Source organism: Pseudorasbora parva, chromosome 11 (genome assembly GCF_024679245.1).
Source record: "Pseudorasbora parva isolate DD20220531a chromosome 11, ASM2467924v1, whole genome shotgun sequence".
Taxonomy (NCBI): Eukaryota; Metazoa; Chordata; class Actinopteri; order Cypriniformes; family Gobionidae; genus Pseudorasbora; species Pseudorasbora parva.
The window spans coordinates 10,840,593-10,861,691 of NC_090182.1; the positions used below are offsets into that span (position 1 = coordinate 10,840,593).

Sequence of the window (21,099 nt, forward strand, 5' to 3'; positions counted from 1 at the left end):
TCACGCTTTTGCAAACTATTCTAACTTTTGAAAGACTTGATAGTGGTGAGACTGAAATCATGTGACAGTGGTGTAGTTCATTAACAGCTTACTTAAGCTTTTTTACTTAAGTTTTTAAAAATTCATAAAAGTTGTGTTCCTTTGTAAAGATTATCATGATGAACAAAACGTGCAAGAATCATAAACTTTGCTCACAGAGCTTATTTTCTGCAATGGTCCTGAAGGGGTGGATTCCAGAGTCCACTGCCGCTTCAATATCCTTCAAGTGGTTGATAATCAAGTTATGAATCAATATTTATCCTTCTAAATATCAAAATATTTGAATGACTTTAAGCTTATGAGATTTAAGTACCGGTAGTTATATAATTGCATGTCTGTTGACTGGTATGTACTCTCTCCTTGTTTTTGAGAGAAGCACATAACAGGTTAAAACATATATTTACTCTTCTAGCTGACCATGACAGCCAAGGTCACTGGGGTCACTTCTTAGTTCGTGATTTGAGCAACTGGCAGCCACGGTGCCTTGAACTGGAGCCTACAAATTATGACCTCAGGGATCCTGGGTGTTTATCTAAATAAACAAAATGTGTCATCTAGATAATCAATGGAGATATGCGTCTGACTAAAAGCATATATGTGGTAAGTTATTCCTTACCCAATCAGAATCTGCCTCCGTAACATACTCCGCAAGAACAGATACATTTGTTTGTTTTCTCGAGGTGGCAAGAACAAGAACAAAGTTCGTTCTGGCAGTACATTCCATACTTCACGAGAAAAGCAGGTGCCGATCATCTGCGTTTCTCCGCATTAACCACACCCACTTTAAATGTCTGCCCAATCACACGATAGTTCTCGGACATATGCGAGAAAAAAGTTCTGTTCAGACAATGTGTCGAGAACAAGCTGCGAGAACAAAATGATGTAATTTTGTTCTCGCAGCCCTGGGAGCGAGAACGTTTTTCTCTGTTCTTGCGGAGTATGCTGCAGCCTTTACGCAGAGAGGCCTTAAGTCCTTGCTGAGTGTTGAAGCTGACATCTGCTGATAAGACCACTAACTATTCTTTAGTTAAACTTTCTTCAATTGAATGCTTCTCTGATTCCTGATCTTTATTCATCATACCTGGTCCTGGGTCTTAAATGTAAATTCTCCAACAATCCAAAAGCCAATAATGGAAAAATCCGAATGAACCAGGTTGTTGCTAACTTTCTAATTGACCTATAAAAAAATACATCACTGCAGTGCTCTATTTTGTGATGAAATTGAGCTTGCATAGCTATAAGCGGTTGCATAGAGTATGTTTTGGGGTCTTAAACACATGATCGACTGTGGGCCATGTATGAGACTCCTCCGTTTACCTATGGCATTCGTGCCACACCCATGAGTGGCGTCCGAGCCGTGGTCTGAAGTCAGCCTTGCCGATGTTGTGTATCTGGGAGGAGAAGCGTAGCAGGCGACGCTGACCGTATGGCCAGTTGGCTTGAGCAGCTGATTTGGCGAGGCAGTTCTCCTCTGCGGCGCAGTACAGCATGTGCAGGGGTCGGTCCTCGATGTAAACGGTTTGCTCCACCAATGGAGCGTTCAGCACTAGGTCCGAAGCCGCTAGGGATAGTGTGAGAAAGGGACCAGAATGATACCCAAATATGATAGAATAACCCTTCTTTTGAAACACATGCTTTTCTTTACAGTATTGCATATTTAAAACGCCTCTTTGGCATGCAAGTGCAGCTCCTGTCTCTTTGCCATGTTTACGATTGAATTTCATATTTTAAATCACCAATTAAATCCGACAACTTTCTTGTACATTTTGTTTCCAATCGCTTGGATCATGACAAAAGACTGCATTTTTCAGCCGGGAGCAAACTAATGTGAACTAACAAAACAAAGCATGCTTGTTTCTATAGGAACCAGAACTTCCAATGGCGACTTCACTGCCATCAGTGATTGGCTCTTATTTAGAAGGCGGGACTTATTCCGCAATATTGCCTGTTGGACTTTCTCTCACTGTGCACTGTCTTTCTATATAAAAAGTCTTTGATATTACTCACTGTCTGAGCAAATGACACCAGCGGAGAACTGCGCTCCTGCTCTTTGGCAGCTGACGACAGAATGATGCTGACAGTCGGTCAAAGTCATCTCATCTCCTTTACACTTCACTCCACTCAGAACCATCTCCGTCACATTACTGCTGTCCCAGTACCACGTTTCCTTAACACAGGGGACAGCTGATCAGTAGATGAATGAATATGGCAAATGAATAAATAAAACAAGAAACACAATACAAAGCATGGTAATGTCAGCATTAGACATGAATTGAATCTGGATAAAACGTAATAGAAAAATAATGGCAAATACTTCCATTGGTCACACAAACATATAGTCCTGCCTCAAACTGAAATCATTGGTTGAGTGTTGGTGTTGCTGTTTGCCAAATTTTTTCACAATGTTTACACTTTCAGTCTTTAAATTGCTTAAAATTGCAAAAAAAAAATCATCATCAAAAGTGGATAAAGTAATTATTAAAATATAATAAATATAATTTTAATGTTTTAAGCATACTGAACAGACTTTAAGTAACCTGATCTGGATGATTTTAAAGACATGTCTTATGTTCACAAAGGCTGCATTTATTTGAACAAAAATACAGTAAAAACAGTCATATTGTTAAATATTATGATACTGATATATCGACCGATATTCTTTACGTGTATATTATTGTACAGTACCAGTCAAAAGTTTGAACACACTATCCCATTGGTTTCCAAACATTTGATTGGTACTGTTTATATAATACAGTAGACCTATACACTTAATTTACATACATTTTACATAAATACTATAGAACAAACATACAAATGAAAAACAGTTCTTTTCAGGTTTTTCATAGGTCTAAACTAGATTTTCAGGTTGGCTACAGAAAAAGTAATCAAATGTAAAATACCACCTCATAGTCTTTACTGTAAATATAGATTAACCATTATTAAAATGATACAGTCAAGAGCAGTGACTGATTTTTATTTATCAGTGTTTTGTCATCGACATTTGGAATGAAATGTCGACCCAGGACTGGGATGCTCTGAGGGTGTTGATGGACTCGATCTGTCACTCCATCTGTGTTTTGATCACCGATCTGATTCACATCTGTATGTCATTTAGTCTTTGTTAAAAATGCAATTTTCTTAGTGTTCACTCATAATGTTGCTTTTTTAAAATTAAATGTACCCACATTCAAGTGTTGATAAAAAAGAATGCATGAAGCTAAAATAAAACAGGGTCTCCGTTCTTTGTTTCGATATATTGAAAGTTCAGATATTTAAACAAAAAGATATTCTGTGGGCCATGAAACTTAAACGCTGGTGGTGCAAATGTCATGTTTACGTCCACTCAAGATATAAAAACCTAACAATAAAACTTAGCAAGACCGGCATTTTGACTTAATTTTGTGTGAATATTTGCGAATATTCGTGAACATGCTTGGCCCGCTATTTCTGTGACAGGTTCATATCGGCCAATAAAATCGGCAGACTGATAAATCGGTCGGGCTCTAAATTTTATTACAATTTAAAATAATAATTTTAATATATTAATAAAAAATTTAATTTATTGCTAAGTTGAATTTTCAGCTTTATTTCAGCAGTATTCAGTGTCCCATGATCCTTCAGAAATTAGTCTAATATTCTGATTTGCTGCTCAAGAAACATTTTTTATTATTATCAATTTTGAAAACAGTTGTGCTGCTTAAGATTTTTGAGGAAACCTTGATGTGTTTTTTTCAGGATTCTTTTAATTAATATAAAGTTCACAAGAACAGCATTTATGTAACATTATAAACATTTGATCCATTTAATGCATCCATGCTAAATAAAAGTATTAAAGGGATACTTCACCGCTTTTTTCCCGCCTGAAAAATCCTCCCTCACGTCTCCCCCTCCCTCTCACATTTCTGTCAATAGGGGGGAGGGGGAGACGTGAGGGAGGATTTTTCAGGCATTCAACTATTTGTGTAATTGTATTTAAATAGGGAAAACATGGAGGTGTTTGGTCGCTTCTAACTTGATCTTTGTTTGGTACCATAGTGAATGAACTGGGCTTAGTGGGCTAAACTAAATACTATCAGATCGTCACCGCGCGTCAGAGCGATTAAGTGCACACACTTAGACGAGAGAGGTATGTATCAACTCGTCTTAGTTAAGAGAATAACATAGTTTAATATGAAAAAGCGGTTAAGTATCTCTTTAATTTCTTAAAAAATCTAAATACTGACTTCAGCCTTAATGGTAGGGTATACTTTACACATGAATATCTCGCATGTTATGTTAATATGGGATTAAAAAAACAATCAAGCTGCACTGCTTGATCAGCCAGTCCCATACGCCTACTCACAGTGATAGCATGCAGGCAGTATCTGAGGCCTAACTGTCTGCACGCCACCATGGCTTCTCTTGTGGTCCAGTTGTCACTGCATATAGTTCCCCACCTGGACTTGACCTGAACCTCCACGCGCCCCTCGTGATCCGTCCTGCCCCCCACCATACGGATCTGCAGACAGACCCCCACTGCAAGGGCTTAGCATGCAAACTAGGCTAAATAAAGTGCTAACCAGTTATGAGCCGGCTATGCTGATGCTTGAATTACAAAGTTCTATACCTGCTTGTTAATGATTTGATTTAGTGGATTATTGTGATCAGTCCCAGAGTCAAAAGAGTGTGGTGCCTTTTACTGGTAAGTTTATGTATTGCAGGGCTAAGAGCTGTTAGCATTATGCCTTGTTCACACTGACAGCTGTCTTGAAAATGTACTGTTATGGTAATCAGTTGAAAATAAATGCATTCCTGTAAGTGTGAACACCTACACTGCAAAAGAATGATTTCCTGAGATTTTCTCTCTTTTTTGCAGTGTATTTCAGGGGAGGCGAACCCGATCAGTAAAAAACTACAACAACCATAGGCTATTACTGCAAAGATGTGCAAACAATAATCTTTACACCAAATTACAATACATATATGCTTAATTTCATAACATAGTTTTCATGGATTTTTATATTAACCTACATCCGTTTACTATTTAGTTATAAGAACCTTCCTAAAAGGGAACCTTTAATGTTTAGATGCTAAGATAATTCAGCAAAGTTGTGTATTCAAATTGTGCACAGAATTTGCACCTATACAGAAGCTCAGCAGGGCATTATTTTAATGTACTGCCGGTTCAGAAATCTGCCAAAAACATACCGACATACCGTCACCACTAACATCAATTTCGAACAGACCTGAACGGAGCCCTAAAGGGGCTTTCGCAATTTGCATTCACTCGCAAAACCTTTGCATTGACTGGCTAAACTTTTCGTAAAGTTTCTATGGGGAGCATAAGCATTTTGTGAGAAAACACAAAATTTCTTCACCATGTCCCTTAGGGGCTCCGTATACTGCAGCAAACATTGCATTATATTTGTATTATATTTTTAATTTTGCGCCGCCATTTCAGTAAGTGCATTTACATCAGGTTTCTTGCATTGGAATTTTTTTCATATTAAGCAGATTTTTTTGAAGGTCATTTGAGTTTTGTTGTAGATGTCAACACACCGTATCTGTCCAACTCCCTAACCTGCTATATTCACTTCAACCACTCATCAACTCTCCATGTCTGTGCATGTTTTACAGTGGTTATCTTACTCTCAGGCCACTGCTGGCATGTCCCAATCCCAGCTGTCTGCACACTACCATGGCCTCTCGAGAAGTCCATCCATCCCCACAGATTAAACCCCAGTCCCTCATCTCACTGCCTGTAGGGAGCAGCAGCTCCACCCTCCCCTCCAACCGCGTTCGACCCCCTGTCAGGCGGATCTGCGACGGGTTACAGAGCAAGCATAAGAAAGAATTAAAAGACTTAAGAACCTTGACTTTGATAATGTGAACTTGATAAGCAGTGCTGCTTTAGGGCTGTGAGAACTTGTTTTACTGCACATTGCATCACCTAAGTGTTTTTACAGATTTTGGTGGTGCAATGTTTTAGTTTGGATCATCCCTGAACAACATTGTTAGTTTTCATAGCTAAGCTAAGAAAAATGTTAACAAAAAAACAATTGCACATAAGCGTTAGTCAAAAATGAAAACACTTTGATGAGGGCCTCAAAGATTTTCTGTCTGTGGACTCTGATGTCTAATACATCAGAGACAATTTTGGTTAAGTATTACATGTTAGATAAAAGCAGATTTGAGCTAGTTTTTTTCTCTAAACACTTAATAGTTTACTTGCTAGAAATAAAATAACGGTAGAGTCATCTTGTCTGTGTCTGACCGTTTTCTCAAAGCCCATGTAGGGAATGTTGCAGATGACGGAGGCGTCCTCCATGTGTTTGCAGTCTTCAGCAGTGATGCTCTTATGAGGACAGTCCCACAGGCTCTTCTCATCGCCACGACACTGAACCTCATTCATGTAGATAGGACCCATGCCTGTGGACAAGAGATCATAACAGGCTTTGAATATCTATCTATCTATCTATCTATCTATCTATCTATCTATCTATCTATCTATCTATCTATCTATCTATCTATCTATCTATCTATCTATCTATCTATCTATCTATCTATCTATCTATCTATCTATCTATCTATCTATCTATCTATCTGTCTGTCTGTCTGTCTGTCTGTCTGTCTGTCTGTCTGTCTGTCTGTCTATCTATCTATCTATCTATCTATCTATCTATCTGTCTGTCTGTCTGTCTATCTATCTATCTGATCTAGTGTTGCCCACCTTGGCCCATTCGTGCTCCGGTCAGAGCCTCTTTAGCGGTGCCGAAGCCCAGCTCTCTACACACCACACTGGCAGCCTGCAGGTTCCAGCGGTCGTCACACACTGTACCCCACTCACTCCCATTCAGGACCTCCACACGGCCCTCACCCGCCTTTGCACCGCCCTTCAGACGCACCTGAGACTGGAGAATGAGAGGGAGCATGATCATTGGGAGCCATAATACAGATGTTATTTTAATACTGTTGATATTACCTTCAGGAATCCTGATTAATGATAATATCAAATGAGTCGACTGAATATGAATGAATTGAAAATGATTTAGCTTAATCTAATCACCATCGGACTGAGCTTGACTCTACGAGCTCTGCCCTGTGTGAACAGTGGCCCGGGCACACAGTTAACCACAGCAGCTCCTCCACTGGGACAGGTGGCGCTGGAGTTTACGTTACTGAACTCCATAGCGCATGCTGAAAGATGAGCCTCGTTTCCTGTGCAGGCCACTGAGTGGATCCTGTACGCACTCTTGTGACTAAACAGAAACACAAATGATCACATGATGAAAAAAAAGCATGCATTGTATCCCCAAACAATAGTAAGAAATGGCATTACTGCTTAAAGAGCAAAGCAACAACTATTTATTTACCAAATACAATTCAGCAGAAGATGTCTTTGAATTCTGAACCTTGCAGTGCTCAGACAAGGAAATCCGAATGGAAAGCATGATAGATTTCTTGCATTCTATCAGCTTGCTGAGAAATAGTGTCCAGTCCAGTGTGAGAGCAAATAGTGTGTGCTGCAGTATGAACCAGACATGCGCTTGAGGGTTTTTCTCCCATCTAGCACGTGTAACTCAGACTACAGGATGTGCTTTTAAGAAAGGCAAGATTTTACAATGATTCACCTGATTTATGACACTCTCCCGACTCTCACACAGGTGATGACATGACCATGAGAGGTCTGGAATGGAGTTATATTATTGTAGTGAGTGGCAGTATGAGGTTGAGTCAATGAGCTTTTCACACACTCCTGAGAGAGAAGATACTTTCCTTTTGTGTGACTTTCCAGTGCAAAGTTATCTATGCAATTAAATGATAGAATTAAAAAAGAATTCAAGTAAAATACTGGAGAATAAGAAATATGTGCAGTGGCCCCAAAAAGCATTTAGATGCTTAAAAATGTTTGAATGGCATTGTATTAGATAGCAAAATTTAAAGTGCCGTATAGCATATGCAAACAAATAACGAAGAATACATTTTTTCACAATGACTCTGACATTTAGACATTTTTAAGTGTTACTTTACTGTCCAAATAATTTTTTAAGTTGTTATAAAAACAGGCCTTTTAATTTAATTTGTGGGAGCACAGACATCTGAGAAGTGTAGGATATCATCCACAGCCTAAATGTGCAGAGTGAGCTATTTCAGAAGTGTATCTAGCCAAGCATTTCTGGCACAAACCTGATATGAATGTCATAATTACAAAGATGGAGAGAAGTACAGTATTTTACACATTTCCTTTCATTAAATTATGTCAGAGCCCGTGATCTTTTTAAAAGCAGTGTAAAAGATAAATGGCAGCTTTATTGTCCACCTAAGATTACTTGTGTTTAGTCAGCTTGTAGAGTTTAATATTAAGTGTAAATAAAATGGCCTTCTGTCAAGAGAAGATTTTTCATCAGTCAGACTGATGAACAGCCAGCGGGAGAGTGTTTTTGGAGCTTAACTTCAGCATGCTGAGGACTTGAGCTCATGTCTAAGGAGGTATGAGTCACTTGCTCGTTCAGTTTAATACACACAGATTGTGCATTGTTGAAATAATAGCTATTCTCACGATGCACACGTGAATTCTCAGTTGCTGGCATGTTTTTCTGTCCAGTCACAGGCTGCTTACATTTCACCATCTGCTGCGAATCGGAGTAAGTGTCTGTGTTCAGATGTGGACGACTGTTCCAACACAGATGGAGGAGAGAAGCCGTACAAACACAGCACTACAGAGCAATGAAATCACATTCACCTTCACTGAGTTTAAATAGTATAGGTGTTTGTAGAAAGAAGCATTTTTTTGTAATGAGTTAAACCCTTTTTAAATATTTTCACTTGAATATGACAAGAAAAATTCTCATCACATTCAATTACATTTACATTTATGCATTTGGCAGATGCTTTTATCCAAAGTGACTTACATTGCATTTTAAGGTACACATTTTTTATTAAAGTTAAAATTACATTTTCAATTCAAAACTACAATAGATGACAGGATATTACTGTTGGTCGTTTAACATTTTTTATCATAAAACAGTTGTCCAATATTAAATTTTTTGCTATGGCATCTTATCTCACACTCTCACTGTGAAAAAACTGAAGCTTTGCGTTGAATTCATGGTAACACTTTAGTTTTGGGTCCAATTCTCACTATTAAAGTTGCTTATTAGCATGCATATTACTAAGATATTGGCTGTTTATTAGTATACAGCACTATATGTAAGATTTTTGGATTCAATTATCCAAAAACCCCTGTTGACTTGTGCCCAAATGTTTCTACTATATATGTTTCTACTATATATTTCAACTATAGTTGCTTATTAGCATGCATATTGCACTATATGTAAGATTTTTGGATTAAAATATCAAAAAAGCACTGTTGACTTATGTACTTACATTATCCTAAATGTTTCCAAGAATGTTAAAATACAGGGAAATAAGCAATTTAACCAGTGCATGGACAGTGTCTATGCGTCGCCTATCAATGACATACCCGCTTAACCCTCGATTTCCATTTTATTTAAAAAAAAAAAGTGTAGAAACAATTGAAACACCAAAGATGCTTTAATATATTACGAGTTTTATTAGACAGATGAGCAACTGTTTGGATATATTCATCGACAGAAAACGAATCATTGTTATATAGCTTAACACAGTTAGTCTAATTGTTATATCTAATTTTCTTGATTTACCGTGAGTACCGTGTCTAATATCAACTGCAGTGTGCAACAATTGTCTTATAGTAGATGCCCAGCAAACACACAGAGTAGCATTATAACAACTTTCAACAATCAAATGTACAGGTCCTTCTCAAAAAATTAGCATATTGTGATAAAGTTCATTATTTTCCATAATGTAATGATAAAAATTAAACTTTCATATATTTTAGATTCATTGTACATCAACTGAAATATTTCAGGTCTTTTATTGTTTTAATACTGATGATTTTGGCATACAGCTCATGAAAACCCAAATTTCCTGTCTCAAAAAATTAGCATATCATGAAAAGGCTCTCTAAACGAGCTATTAACCTAATCATCTGAATCAACTAATTAACTCTAAACACCTGCAAAAGATTCCTGAGGCTTTTAAAAACTCCCAGCCTGGTTCATTACTCAAAACCGCAATCATGGGTAAGACTGCCGACCTGACTGCTGTCCAGAAGGCCATCATTGACACCCTCAAGCGAGAGGGTAAGACACAGAAAGAAATTCCTGAATGAATAGGCTGTTCCCAGAGTGCTGTATCAAGGCACCTCTGTGGGAAGTCTGTGGGAAGGAAAAAGTGTGGCAAAAAACACTGCACAATGAGAAGAGGTGACCGGACCCTGAGGAAGATTGTGGAAAAGGACCGATTCCAGACCTTGGGGGACCTGCGGAAGCAGTGGACTGAGTCTGGAGTCCAGAGCCACCGTGCACAGGCGTGTGCAGGAAATGGGCTACAGGTGCCGCATTCCCCAGGTCAAGCCACTTTTGAACCAGAAACAGCGGCAGAAGCGCTTGACCTGGGCTACAGAGAAGCAGCACTGGACTGTTGCTCAAATTTTCCATGTCATTCGGAAATCAAGGTGCCAGAGTCTGGAGGAAGACTGGGGAGAAGGAAATGCCAAAATGCCTGAAGTCCAGTGTCAAGTACCCACAGTCAGTGATGGTCTGGGGTGTCATGTCAGCTGCTGGTGTAGGTCCACTGTGTTTTATCAAGAGCAGGGTCTGTTACAAAGGACACTTATTCAGCACTTCAGGTAATAGATTTATATTAGTAGTGTTTCAAACGGGAATTATTCAATGACTATGGACCATTAATGCCCCCTTGTGGAATAACCGAGTAATATGACTGTGCTGGAAAGTGCGTCATTCAGTTGTTGTTATGACCATCCATAGAGTGGACTGTGGAACGTATGAGAGTTTGCCTCAGTTCAGAAAGAGGTGCTATTAATCGTGTGCGTGCATCTAAAAGTAAGTTTCTCTGTTTATTGATCTTCTGTAAATTGTTCTTTATGGATTACCACCATAATTACAGTTTGTTACATACAGTAGGTCGAGTTATTGCCGCCTATACGGCCGATCAACCAGACTATATTATCAGATTGCATGCATATAACGTAATTTCAACATTTCTTCCTTGCTGTTCAGATCAAGCGTAAGTGTAATAGCTTTTTGTTGTGTATATTTATATACTTTGTTGAAATTGCTGCGTTCACGAGGCAAATGCATAGTCATTCTGTTATGCACGGACTTTCTATATGACGTCATTGACGCTACAGCCGCGGGTTCGAGCCCCGGTCTAACCAAAGTTAAATAATTTTGAGATAAGATGACAAAAGTGAGTAATATGACTTCTGGATATGCTTTAATGTCTTTCTAAGTATTGAAAACATTTGTATCTTTGTTATTGATTATTTGTTATGCTATTATTTGTATTAATGTTAAGCACTGATATATTGGTTTCTATTTGTCTTATAGAACCACACATGCACCCAATAAATCCTCAACAAACCCTATAAGCATCTTCATTGCGTCCTGACCAGACGTACCACAGTGATTAATTTAACCCGATCCACATTAGTTGCTACAAAACATATGGTCCTTCGAGCCGGAGGCAGTAATTGCTGTGGATAGATTGAAGATGTTTTCAGACAAGATGACCAGAGATGGACGGCCAGCTGACGTTCGTCCTAAGCGGCGTATACAGCCTCCAGCCTGGTTGGAGGATTATGAGGTTGCTCTCCCTCACTATGGCCAACAGTCTCAAGCAGCTCATGCATTCCTTCATCACAGAGAGTTACAGGCAAGACACATTGAAAGGGTAGCCGAGATGACCCCTCTCATGTATCCGTCCGCAAGTGACGAGGCCATGTGGGCAGAACGAAGAGCTATAAGTAGTTCACCCCCCCCTGGACCAAGATATGAAAGCACACCTGTAGTTCACCCGGTGGCAACGGAGGATGTATCTGAGATTCTGAAAATGATGCAACAGCTTAGACGAGAAAACCAACAACTACAGTCTACAGTGCTAGATATGCAACAGCAAATGGGCATTGACAAAGCCTCCTCAATCCACCAAAGAGCGGAGCCTTCGCGATATGACATGGCTCGGTTGCCATCAAGCCGAGCACCTGTACCAGAACATGAAGACTGGCCATTGCCACCTCCTCCTGTAGTGGATGATGACATCTCTCCCCCCATAAGGGATGTACCACCCCCACCTCCTAGACACAATGTATCAGATATGGTGGAGGAATTAACCACTAAACTGCGGAGATTACAGAATAAGGACCAAACACCCTCTGGCATATCAACACCTGAGTACTGTGAACCTGAGATGTACCCTATGGCAACAACTCCACTGCAGAGGGCGCAATATTATTCACAGTCGAGGCATCCCCAAACAGCCCCTACCGCCAACCTGCCATCCTATAGAGACACAGGACAGCATCCTTACTACCATCAACAAGAGAAGATATACAGAGGCCCTACACCCACAATTCCTGACTTCACCAAGGGAGACCCACGGGAGTTTGCACGACTGAAGGTCTCATTAGACAATCTTCTACCTGAGGATGCTACTGAGAGATTTAAATATCAAGTTCTCTTGGAGCACTTGAAGTTTGAGGATGCTCTCCTCATTGCAGACTCTTACATCAATTCCTGCAAGCCCTATTCAGATACCATGGCTTCTCTTGCTGAGCAATATGGGCAACCTCACCAGTTAGCCTTACGGCGGATTGCTGATTTGATGGATGATGCTACTATCCGTAGCCATGATGCCAGTGGATTCAAAAGGTTTGCACTGAGAGTCAGAGCATTGGTCGGCATGTTGGACCAACTGGGGGATAGCGGCAGGGTTGAGCTCCAGTGCGGTTCGCATGTGACAAGACTGTTGTCGAAGTTGCCCCACGACTTGCGAGCTGATTTCAAAAGGTATATGTACCCCTTAAATGTTCGCATACCCACTCTTTTACACTTTGCAGACTGGCTTGAATATGAGCTAAAAATACAGGAGAGTGGTTTTGAGTTTCTTGGAAGTGACAGAAGGGAGCATACTGCCCAGAAGAGAGACAGGCGCCTAGATTTTAAATCCGCCAAGACAATGGCTATATTTCACAGTGCGGACCCTGCTCTCAATACCACATCTCCCGAAGAGTCCAGTTTGAGTGTGGCTAAACCTCAGGACAAACCAAAAATGTTCTGCCCCTACTGCACGAATACCCAGCATTATTTGAATCAGTGCCATAATTTCAGCCAGCTCACAAAGGATCAGAAAACTAACTGGGTGAAAACCAATAAGAGATGCTGGCGTTGTGGTCGGTCTCATCAGGCAGCGCAGTGCCGTTTGAAAAACAGCTGTAAAGTATGTAAGGGTAAACATCTCGAGGCACTTCATGAGTTGAATGAGAGGCCAGTCAATGAGAACACTTGTCTTGTCAACAAGACCAATGATGTCCTGTACCTAGACCGACCGTTAGGATGTAGTCAGGTCCTGTTAAAGGTTACGAAAGTAATTCTTCGGAATGGGGAACAGGCCATTGAGACGTTTGCAATTTTGGATAATGGCTCAGAACGCACCATACTTTTGCAAGCAGCTGCTCAGAAACTGAAGCTACAGGGTGAACCAGAAGACCTAGCTCTGAGAACTGTTAGACAGGACATGAGAATCATACATGGAACTTCTGTGTCCTTTACCATCTCTCCAGCTTGTCAGCCTCAAAGAGTCTTTAAGATACACAGGGCCTTTACTGCAGACCAATTGGGGCTCGCTGAGCACACATGTCCAGCTGTGACACTACAGAATAAATACAGACACCTCAGAGGGCTGCCAATCCCTTCCTTTGATAGTGTACGGCCCCTTCTATTAATCGGCTCTGACTATCCCCACTTAGTTACCCCGATTGAGCCAGTGCGCTTGGGTCCTCCTGGTGGACCGGCAGCAGTGAAGACCCGACTAGGCTGGACAGTCCAAGGACCTGCTAAGCTTGTGCAACATCCACTTCTTACCCTGCAATGTCTCAACATATCAATTCGTTCCCCTTCTAGTGAGCTCTTCAGACATATTGAGAAACTTTGGCAACTTGATGTACTGCCCTACCGGAGTGAGAAACTTGCCACCAGATCCAAACAAGATCAAGAAGCCATCGACCTGCTAGAGGCAAAGACAACTCGAATTGATATCAAAGGAACCCAACGCTATGCTACGCCCCTCTTAAGAATTAAGAATATGCCGAAATTACATGCCACAAAGCAAGCGGTAATGCCTAATCTTCGTAGCACAGAAAATCGCCTGGCTAAGGATCCTGCGAAATTGGAGGCTTACAGAACGGAAATTCAGAGACTGATACAGGCAGGCTATGTAGTTGCAGTACCGGAGGAGAAGCTCACTGGGGAAGAAGAATCATGGTTCATCCCCCACCACATGGTGAGCCATAATGGAAAGAACAGAGTTGTTTTCAATTGTTCTTTCTCATACAGAGGAGAAAATCTGAATGACCTGCTTCTACCTGGACCAACTCTGGGGTCCTCCTTGCTCGGGGTACTGCTACGATTCCGGGAGCATCCAGTAGCCTTTAGTAGTGATATAAAAGGCATGTTCCATCAAGTAAGACTACTTCCTGAGGACAAGCCGCTCCTCCGATTTCTATGGCGTGATCTGAACAGAGAGGAGCTTCCTAGTATCTATGAGTGGCAAGTACTCCCGTTTGGAACGACTTGTAGTCCGTGCTGTGCCACATACGCACTACAGAAGCACGTAGTCGACCACAGTGAGCCAGGAGATCATTGCAGACACTCAATCGAAAGGTGTTTCTATGTAGATAACTGTCTACAGAGTGTCGCTACACCTGAGGAGGCTAAAGGGCTGGTGAATACACTGAGGAATCTGTTAGCGGAAGGAGGATTTGAACTACGGCAATGGGCATGCAATTCTCCTAATGTCATCAATCATCTGCCACTGGAAGCCAGATCAGAAAGCAGTGAGCTTTGGCTTAACAAAACCAAATCAGATCCTCAAGAACTTGCATTAGGGTTGCGCTGGATGTGTCAATCTGATACTCTTGGATACCAAAGCCGCCTCGCTGACTGCTCAACCCCCACAATGAGAAACATATACAAGGTAGTGGCAAGCCAGTATGACCCCCTTGGGTTTCTTGTTCCATACATCACTCGGGCTAAGATACTTATACAGAGTCTGTGGGCGAAACAGAGAGAGTGGGATGATCCACTACTGCCAAATGGCATTCTTCAAACATGGCATGATTGGCAACGAGAACTGCCACATCTAACTGAAATCACACTACCCCGCTGCTATGTGAGTTCCCAGATGGACTCCCTGCATTGTAGTCGGCAAGTACATATTTTCAGTGATGCCTCTGAACAGGCCTATGGGTCTGTAGCATACTTGCGCACTGAGGATCCAAGGGGAGGTGTAGAGGTGTCTTTTCTCACAGCCAGGTCAAGAGTAGCCCCTAAACGGCAGTTATCTGTGCCTAGATTGGAATTGTGTGCTGCTCTCACTGGTGCACAGTTAGCTTCATTATTGGCCAAAGAGCTCACCCTGAACATCGAATCCTTTGTTCTCTGGACTGACTCCACTACAGTCCTGACATGGCTGCAGTCGGAATCCTGTCGCTACAAAGTATTTGTGGGAACCAGAATTGCCGAAATACAAGAACTCACAAGTGGGCACACCTGGCGGTATGTGGAATCAGCCAATAATCCAGCTGACTACCTTACTCATGGGAAGACTCTAAAAGAGCTGGCAACAGACAAAATATGGAGACATGGACCAGAATGCCTCTTGCTCTCACCCAGCTGCTGGCCCATTATCCCCAAAGTAAGTACCGCTGAAAATCCTGCCGAACTGAAGAAGGCTACCTTTTGTAGTCACCTAACAGTTGCTGATGCTCAGTCCTTGCCTGACCCCCAACAGTTCAGCAGTTTTAAAGCTTTGGTCGAAGCTGCAGCAATTCTTCGCCATGGGGCGGCCGGTAAAGAAGGGGATCCCTCTGCTGAGGATCATCAATTAGCAGAAAGAGACATTCTAAGGAAATCTCAATGTGATAGCTTCCCTGAGGACTTCCACTGTTTAGTGGCAGGAAAACCAGTACCGTACTCTAGCCGACTACTAACATTGGCACCCGAATATGATCACACAGTAGGGCTTATTCGAGTTGGTGGGAGACTTCGCCACAGTCAACAGCTGGACGCAGATATCATCCACCCAGTTGTCCTGGATCCCTCTCACAAAATAACCCAACTACTCATTCAGAACATAGATAAAGAGCTTCATCACCCTGGTTCTGAACGGGTCTTTGCGGAGATCCGCCGTAAATATTGGATTTTGCGCGGTAGAGAAGCAGTTAAACGGCAGCAATTTTCATGTCCTGACTGTCAAAGATGGCGAGCTAAGCCAACTGTGCCTCGTATGGCAGACCTCCCTCAGGCCAGACTGCAAATATTCAAACCTCCGTTCTTCTCCACTGGAATGGACTGTTTCAGACCCTTTACCGTTAAAATAGGTAGAAGATGTGAGAAACGTTGGGGCATTTTGTTTAAATGCCTGACTACCCGTGCTGTCCACATCAACCTTTTAAGCAGCCTTGACACTGACTCGTTCCTGATGGCTCTAAGACGCTTTACAGCACGCCGGGGGAAACCTTCAGAATTACTATCCGATCAGGGCACAAATTTTAAAGGTGGAGAAAGAGAGCTCCAAGAGTCATTCAAATCATTGGGTCCCACCCTGCAGATGGAGCTGGCCAAACAGCAAATTCAATTCCGATTTAATCCTCCAAGTAGTCCCCATTTTGGAGGAGTTTGGGAACGTGAGATTAGATCCATCAAGTCAGCTCTGTATGCCATTTTACAAGGGCAAAGTACAACTGAGGAGGTCCTGAACACAGTTCTCACTGAAATAGAAGGAATTTTGAATTCCAAACCTCTGGGTTACGTCTCTACCGACATTGCTGACCCCAACCCAGTAACTCCAAACCTTCTTCTTATGGGGCGGCTTGATCCATCACTCCCCCAGACAGTGTATCATGAAACAGAACTCCTAAGTCGGCATAGATGGAGACACTCTCAGGTGCTTGCAGATCAGTTCTGGACACACTTCACCAGGTACTATCTACCCAACTTACAAACCCGTGCTAAATGGCAGCGGGACAAGGACCAGTTGCAGCCGAATATGATTGTTCTGATTGTGGACCCACAGTTACCTAGAGCCCTCTGGCCAGTTGGGAGGATCACTGATGTTTTCCCCGGGGCTGATGGACGAATCAGGACAGCTGAGGTGAAAATTAAGGACAGAACCTACATCAGACCCGTAGCGCGCCTCATAAAATTACCAGCACTCCCAGACATTGGTGTAGTAGCAGGCCCTCCTTAATATGCAAATTTGACAGTGCAAATTTGGGGGCGGCTGTTACAAAGGACACTTATTCAGCACTTCAGGTAATAGATTTATATTAGTAGTGTTTCAAACGGGGAGTTATTCAATGACTATGGACCATTAATGCCCCCTTGTGGAATAACCGAGTAATATGACTGTGCTGGAAAGTGCGTCATTCAGTTGTTGTTATGACCATCCATAGAGTGGACTGTGGAACGTATGAGAGTTTGCCTCAGTTCAGAAAGAGGTGCTATTAATCGTGTGCGTGCATCTAAAAGTAAGTTTCTCTGTTTATTGATCTTCTGTAAATTGTTCTTTATGGATTACCACCATAATTACAGTTTGTTACATACAGTAGGTCGAGTTATTGCCGCCTATACGGCCGATCAACCAGACTATATTATCAGATTGCATGCATATAACGTAATTTCAACATTTCTTCCTTGCTGTTCAGATCAAGCGTAAGTGTAATAGCTTTTTGTTGTGTATATTTATATACTTTGTTGAAATTGCTGCGTTCACGAGGCAAATGCATAGTCATTCTGTTATGCACGGACTTTCTATATGACGTCATTGACGCTACAGCCGCGGGTTCGAGCCCCGGTCTAACCAAAGTTAAATAATTTTGAGATAAGATGACAAAAGTGAGTAATATGACTTCTGGATATGCTTTAATGTCTTTCTAAGTATTGAAAACATTTGTATCTTTGTTATTGATTATTTGTTATGCTATTATTTGTATTAATGTTAAGCACTGATATATTGGTTTCTATTTGTCTTATAGAACCACACATGCACCCAATAAATCTTCAACAAACCCTATAAGCATCTTCATTGCGTCCTGACCAGACGTACCACAGTGATTAATTTAACCCGATCCACATTAGTTGCTACAAAACAGGGTCAATGCAGCTAGCTATCAGGAGATTTTGGAGCACTTCATGGTTCCATCTGCTGAAAAGCTTTATGGAGATGAAGATTTGGTTTTTCAGCACGACCTGGCACCTGCTCACAGTGCCAAAACCACTGGTAAATGGTTTACTGACCATGGTATTACTGTGCTCAATTGGCCTGCCAACTCTCCTGACCTGAACCTCATAGAGAATCTGTGGGATATTGTGAAGAGAAAGTTGAGAGACGCAAGGCCCAACACTCTGGATGAGCTTAAGGCCGCTATCGAAGCATCCTGGGCCTCCATAACACCTCAGCAGTGCCACAGGCTGATCGCCTCCATGCCACGCCGCACTGAAGCAGTCATTTCTGCAAAAGGATTCCCGACCAAGTATTGAGTGCATAACTGAACATAATTATTTGAAGGTTTACTCTTTTTGTATTAAAAAAAAAAAAAATTTGAGACAGGAATTTTGGGTTTTCATGAGCTGTATGCCAAAATCATCAGTATTAAAACAATAAAAGACCTGAAATATTTCAGTTGGTGTGCAATGAATCTAAAATATATGAAAGTTAATTTTTTATCATTACATTATGGAAAATAATGAACTTTATCACAATATGCAATTTTTTTTAGAAGGACCTGTATCTAATATGATAAAACAGTCTTTACCCCACATGCGCATGAACGGTAAGCAGAAACGCTCGTCTGCAGCATAATAAAAGCTCAAAATCATCAAGCTATGTCTTTGTTTCGAATAAGTGACCTCTAGTGGCGAAAAATTACATATTGTGGCTTTAATCCTACCCAATACCTAAACTTAACAACTACCTTACTAATTATTAATAAGCTAATTTAGTTTACCGAGGCAAAAGTCATAGTAAATAGTTAGTTAATAGTGAGAATTGGACCCTAATCTAAAGCTTGACCGAATTCATGTTTGTCTTCTGTCAACATAAAACCCCCTTCTTTGATTTAATCGACCATTTCAATCAATTTGTATTTGTAACTTTTTAAAACTTTTTGTTATCCTAAGAACAAACAGAGCAGCATCAATACCAAATATTGGGTGGGCAATTGGATCATTTATAATTATTGGGAGGGCAGGTCCCCATCAATCGTGGTTATGGCCCTGGTTTGCAGTACAAACGGTGCAGGATCAAATCAAACTATTAACGTTTACCTATCGCTATAATATTAAATCAGAACGAATCAGAGAGACAAAGAACGCCACAGCTCAGTATGAAATTCCCATCAGGACCTCACTGATCTGTATGGTAAATTTTTCACTGGTACAATGATAAAACTTGCACATCCCTCAAATAGTTAAAAATGTGTTGGCTGGCAGCCCAGTGACCACATATGGGATTGATTTCACTTTGCAGGGCTTCAAAAACATTTGTCATTACTTCATGTGACAATGCATAGAAACATCTGTACAGACGGCCGGTAGAACAACATCCCCCATATGACCTCACGAAACACTCATATAACCACCAAGATTCATGTGTATGCGCTCACATAAACTGTCAGGTTTCATAACAACATATTATGACTTGCATAAGTGGTTCCTTGCCACAGTAAATCTTTTTGGCCGCAGCGTTGGAAGTGTACGATAATCTATAATGATTAATTGGCTGTGGATCATGAAATAGAGACATCTTCTATCCTTTTAAGAGCACCTGAACATGTGCATTAACCAGGTATCTATTTAATGGTGTATATGAACTCTTCCTCTCGAGTATTTGAGGAAATAAAGGGAACTATCTATGTGGCTTTGCAGTAAAAAAAATAAAATAATAAAAAGACAAGAAGGCTTCCAAAGGCATTTGAACCGATGAGTATTCAATCTTTTAAATGTCTAGATGCTCTGGCTGAAACACAAACATTAAAAATAGGTTTCAAATAACATATATATAAAAATGTACAATAACAACTTTGGATAAGATTTCAAAATAGTCTAGATCAGAGACAAATGGCAGTCTGTGTGAAGGCAGCCAGCCGCAAATTAGACAGTCAGCTTCGAGGAATTTGAAACAGACCATTGTGCTTTTAAAATGCTGTTTTGATCACAAAGTGGCTTCAACTGTTGTAAAAATACATATTTCTATTGTTTACAGCTATAAAATACCTGAATGGCCTCAAACTACTTGAACAACAACATCCAAATATTCTGTGGTCTAAGTAGGCTATAATAAAATATAAGTGGTATTAAATATTAAAAAAAAGATAGATAAGCACACTTAACACAAAAAGGAGGCATTTATTAGGTTTTAAGTGATGACAAAAAGATACACCATTCACATACTTCCTTATCTAATATATAGTAGATAAAAAACAGTATGTGACAAAAGATGTATGTCTGAATTCACAGTACACCTAAAAGTGTAGGCAAAAAGTACCTGGAAGACTTACAACTTCCATCATATATGAAGTGTACATATGATGGACACTTTACTATCCCATGAGGCCACGGGAAAGGATTTGTGAACGTCACTGGCCCTGTCCCAAATGGCACCCTAAACCATCACGGTCTTCCTCTTATTCCACACTTTCACGTTGTAATGCCACTTTGACTGCTGGGAAGAAGTCTGGTGTGTAACCCATACCAGGGTGGGCTCGGCAGAAGAGCACATTGAGGGTGCATATTGACCTCAAAGGGGGCGCTCGCGAGCACCCTTCTGAGACCTAAAGGCGCATATGGGACACCCTGCGGTCTCGTGGACTTAACGGACAAGCGCACACAGCGGCCATTGTAAGTACGCAAGACAGAAAGTGCACATGAAGTGTGTCATTTGGGACAGGGCCAGAGAAGT

General features: G+C 41.0%; 1 protein-coding gene across 2 annotated transcripts in view; it reads right to left on the minus strand.

Annotated features, from left to right (window-relative positions):
• Positions 1 to 21,099, minus strand: part of loxl3a (lysyl oxidase-like 3a) — a 40,710-nt gene that overhangs the window by 8,572 nt on the left and 11,039 nt on the right. The window contains exons 5-11 of one of the 2 annotated variants that reach the window (XM_067456989.1): positions 7,085 to 7,277; positions 6,749 to 6,929; positions 6,293 to 6,447; positions 5,668 to 5,838; positions 4,382 to 4,537; positions 2,047 to 2,206; positions 1,357 to 1,600 (exon numbers count right to left, since the gene is read on the minus strand). In XM_067456989.1, coding sequence (XP_067313090.1) covers positions 1,357 to 1,600; positions 2,047 to 2,206; positions 4,382 to 4,537; positions 5,668 to 5,838; positions 6,293 to 6,447; positions 6,749 to 6,929; positions 7,085 to 7,277 — 1,260 coding nt within the window. The remainder of the gene's footprint in view (positions 1 to 1,356; positions 1,601 to 2,046; positions 2,207 to 4,381; positions 4,538 to 5,667; positions 5,839 to 6,292; positions 6,448 to 6,748; positions 6,930 to 7,084; positions 7,278 to 21,099) is intronic. The other variant, XM_067456988.1, reaches the window with a different exon arrangement.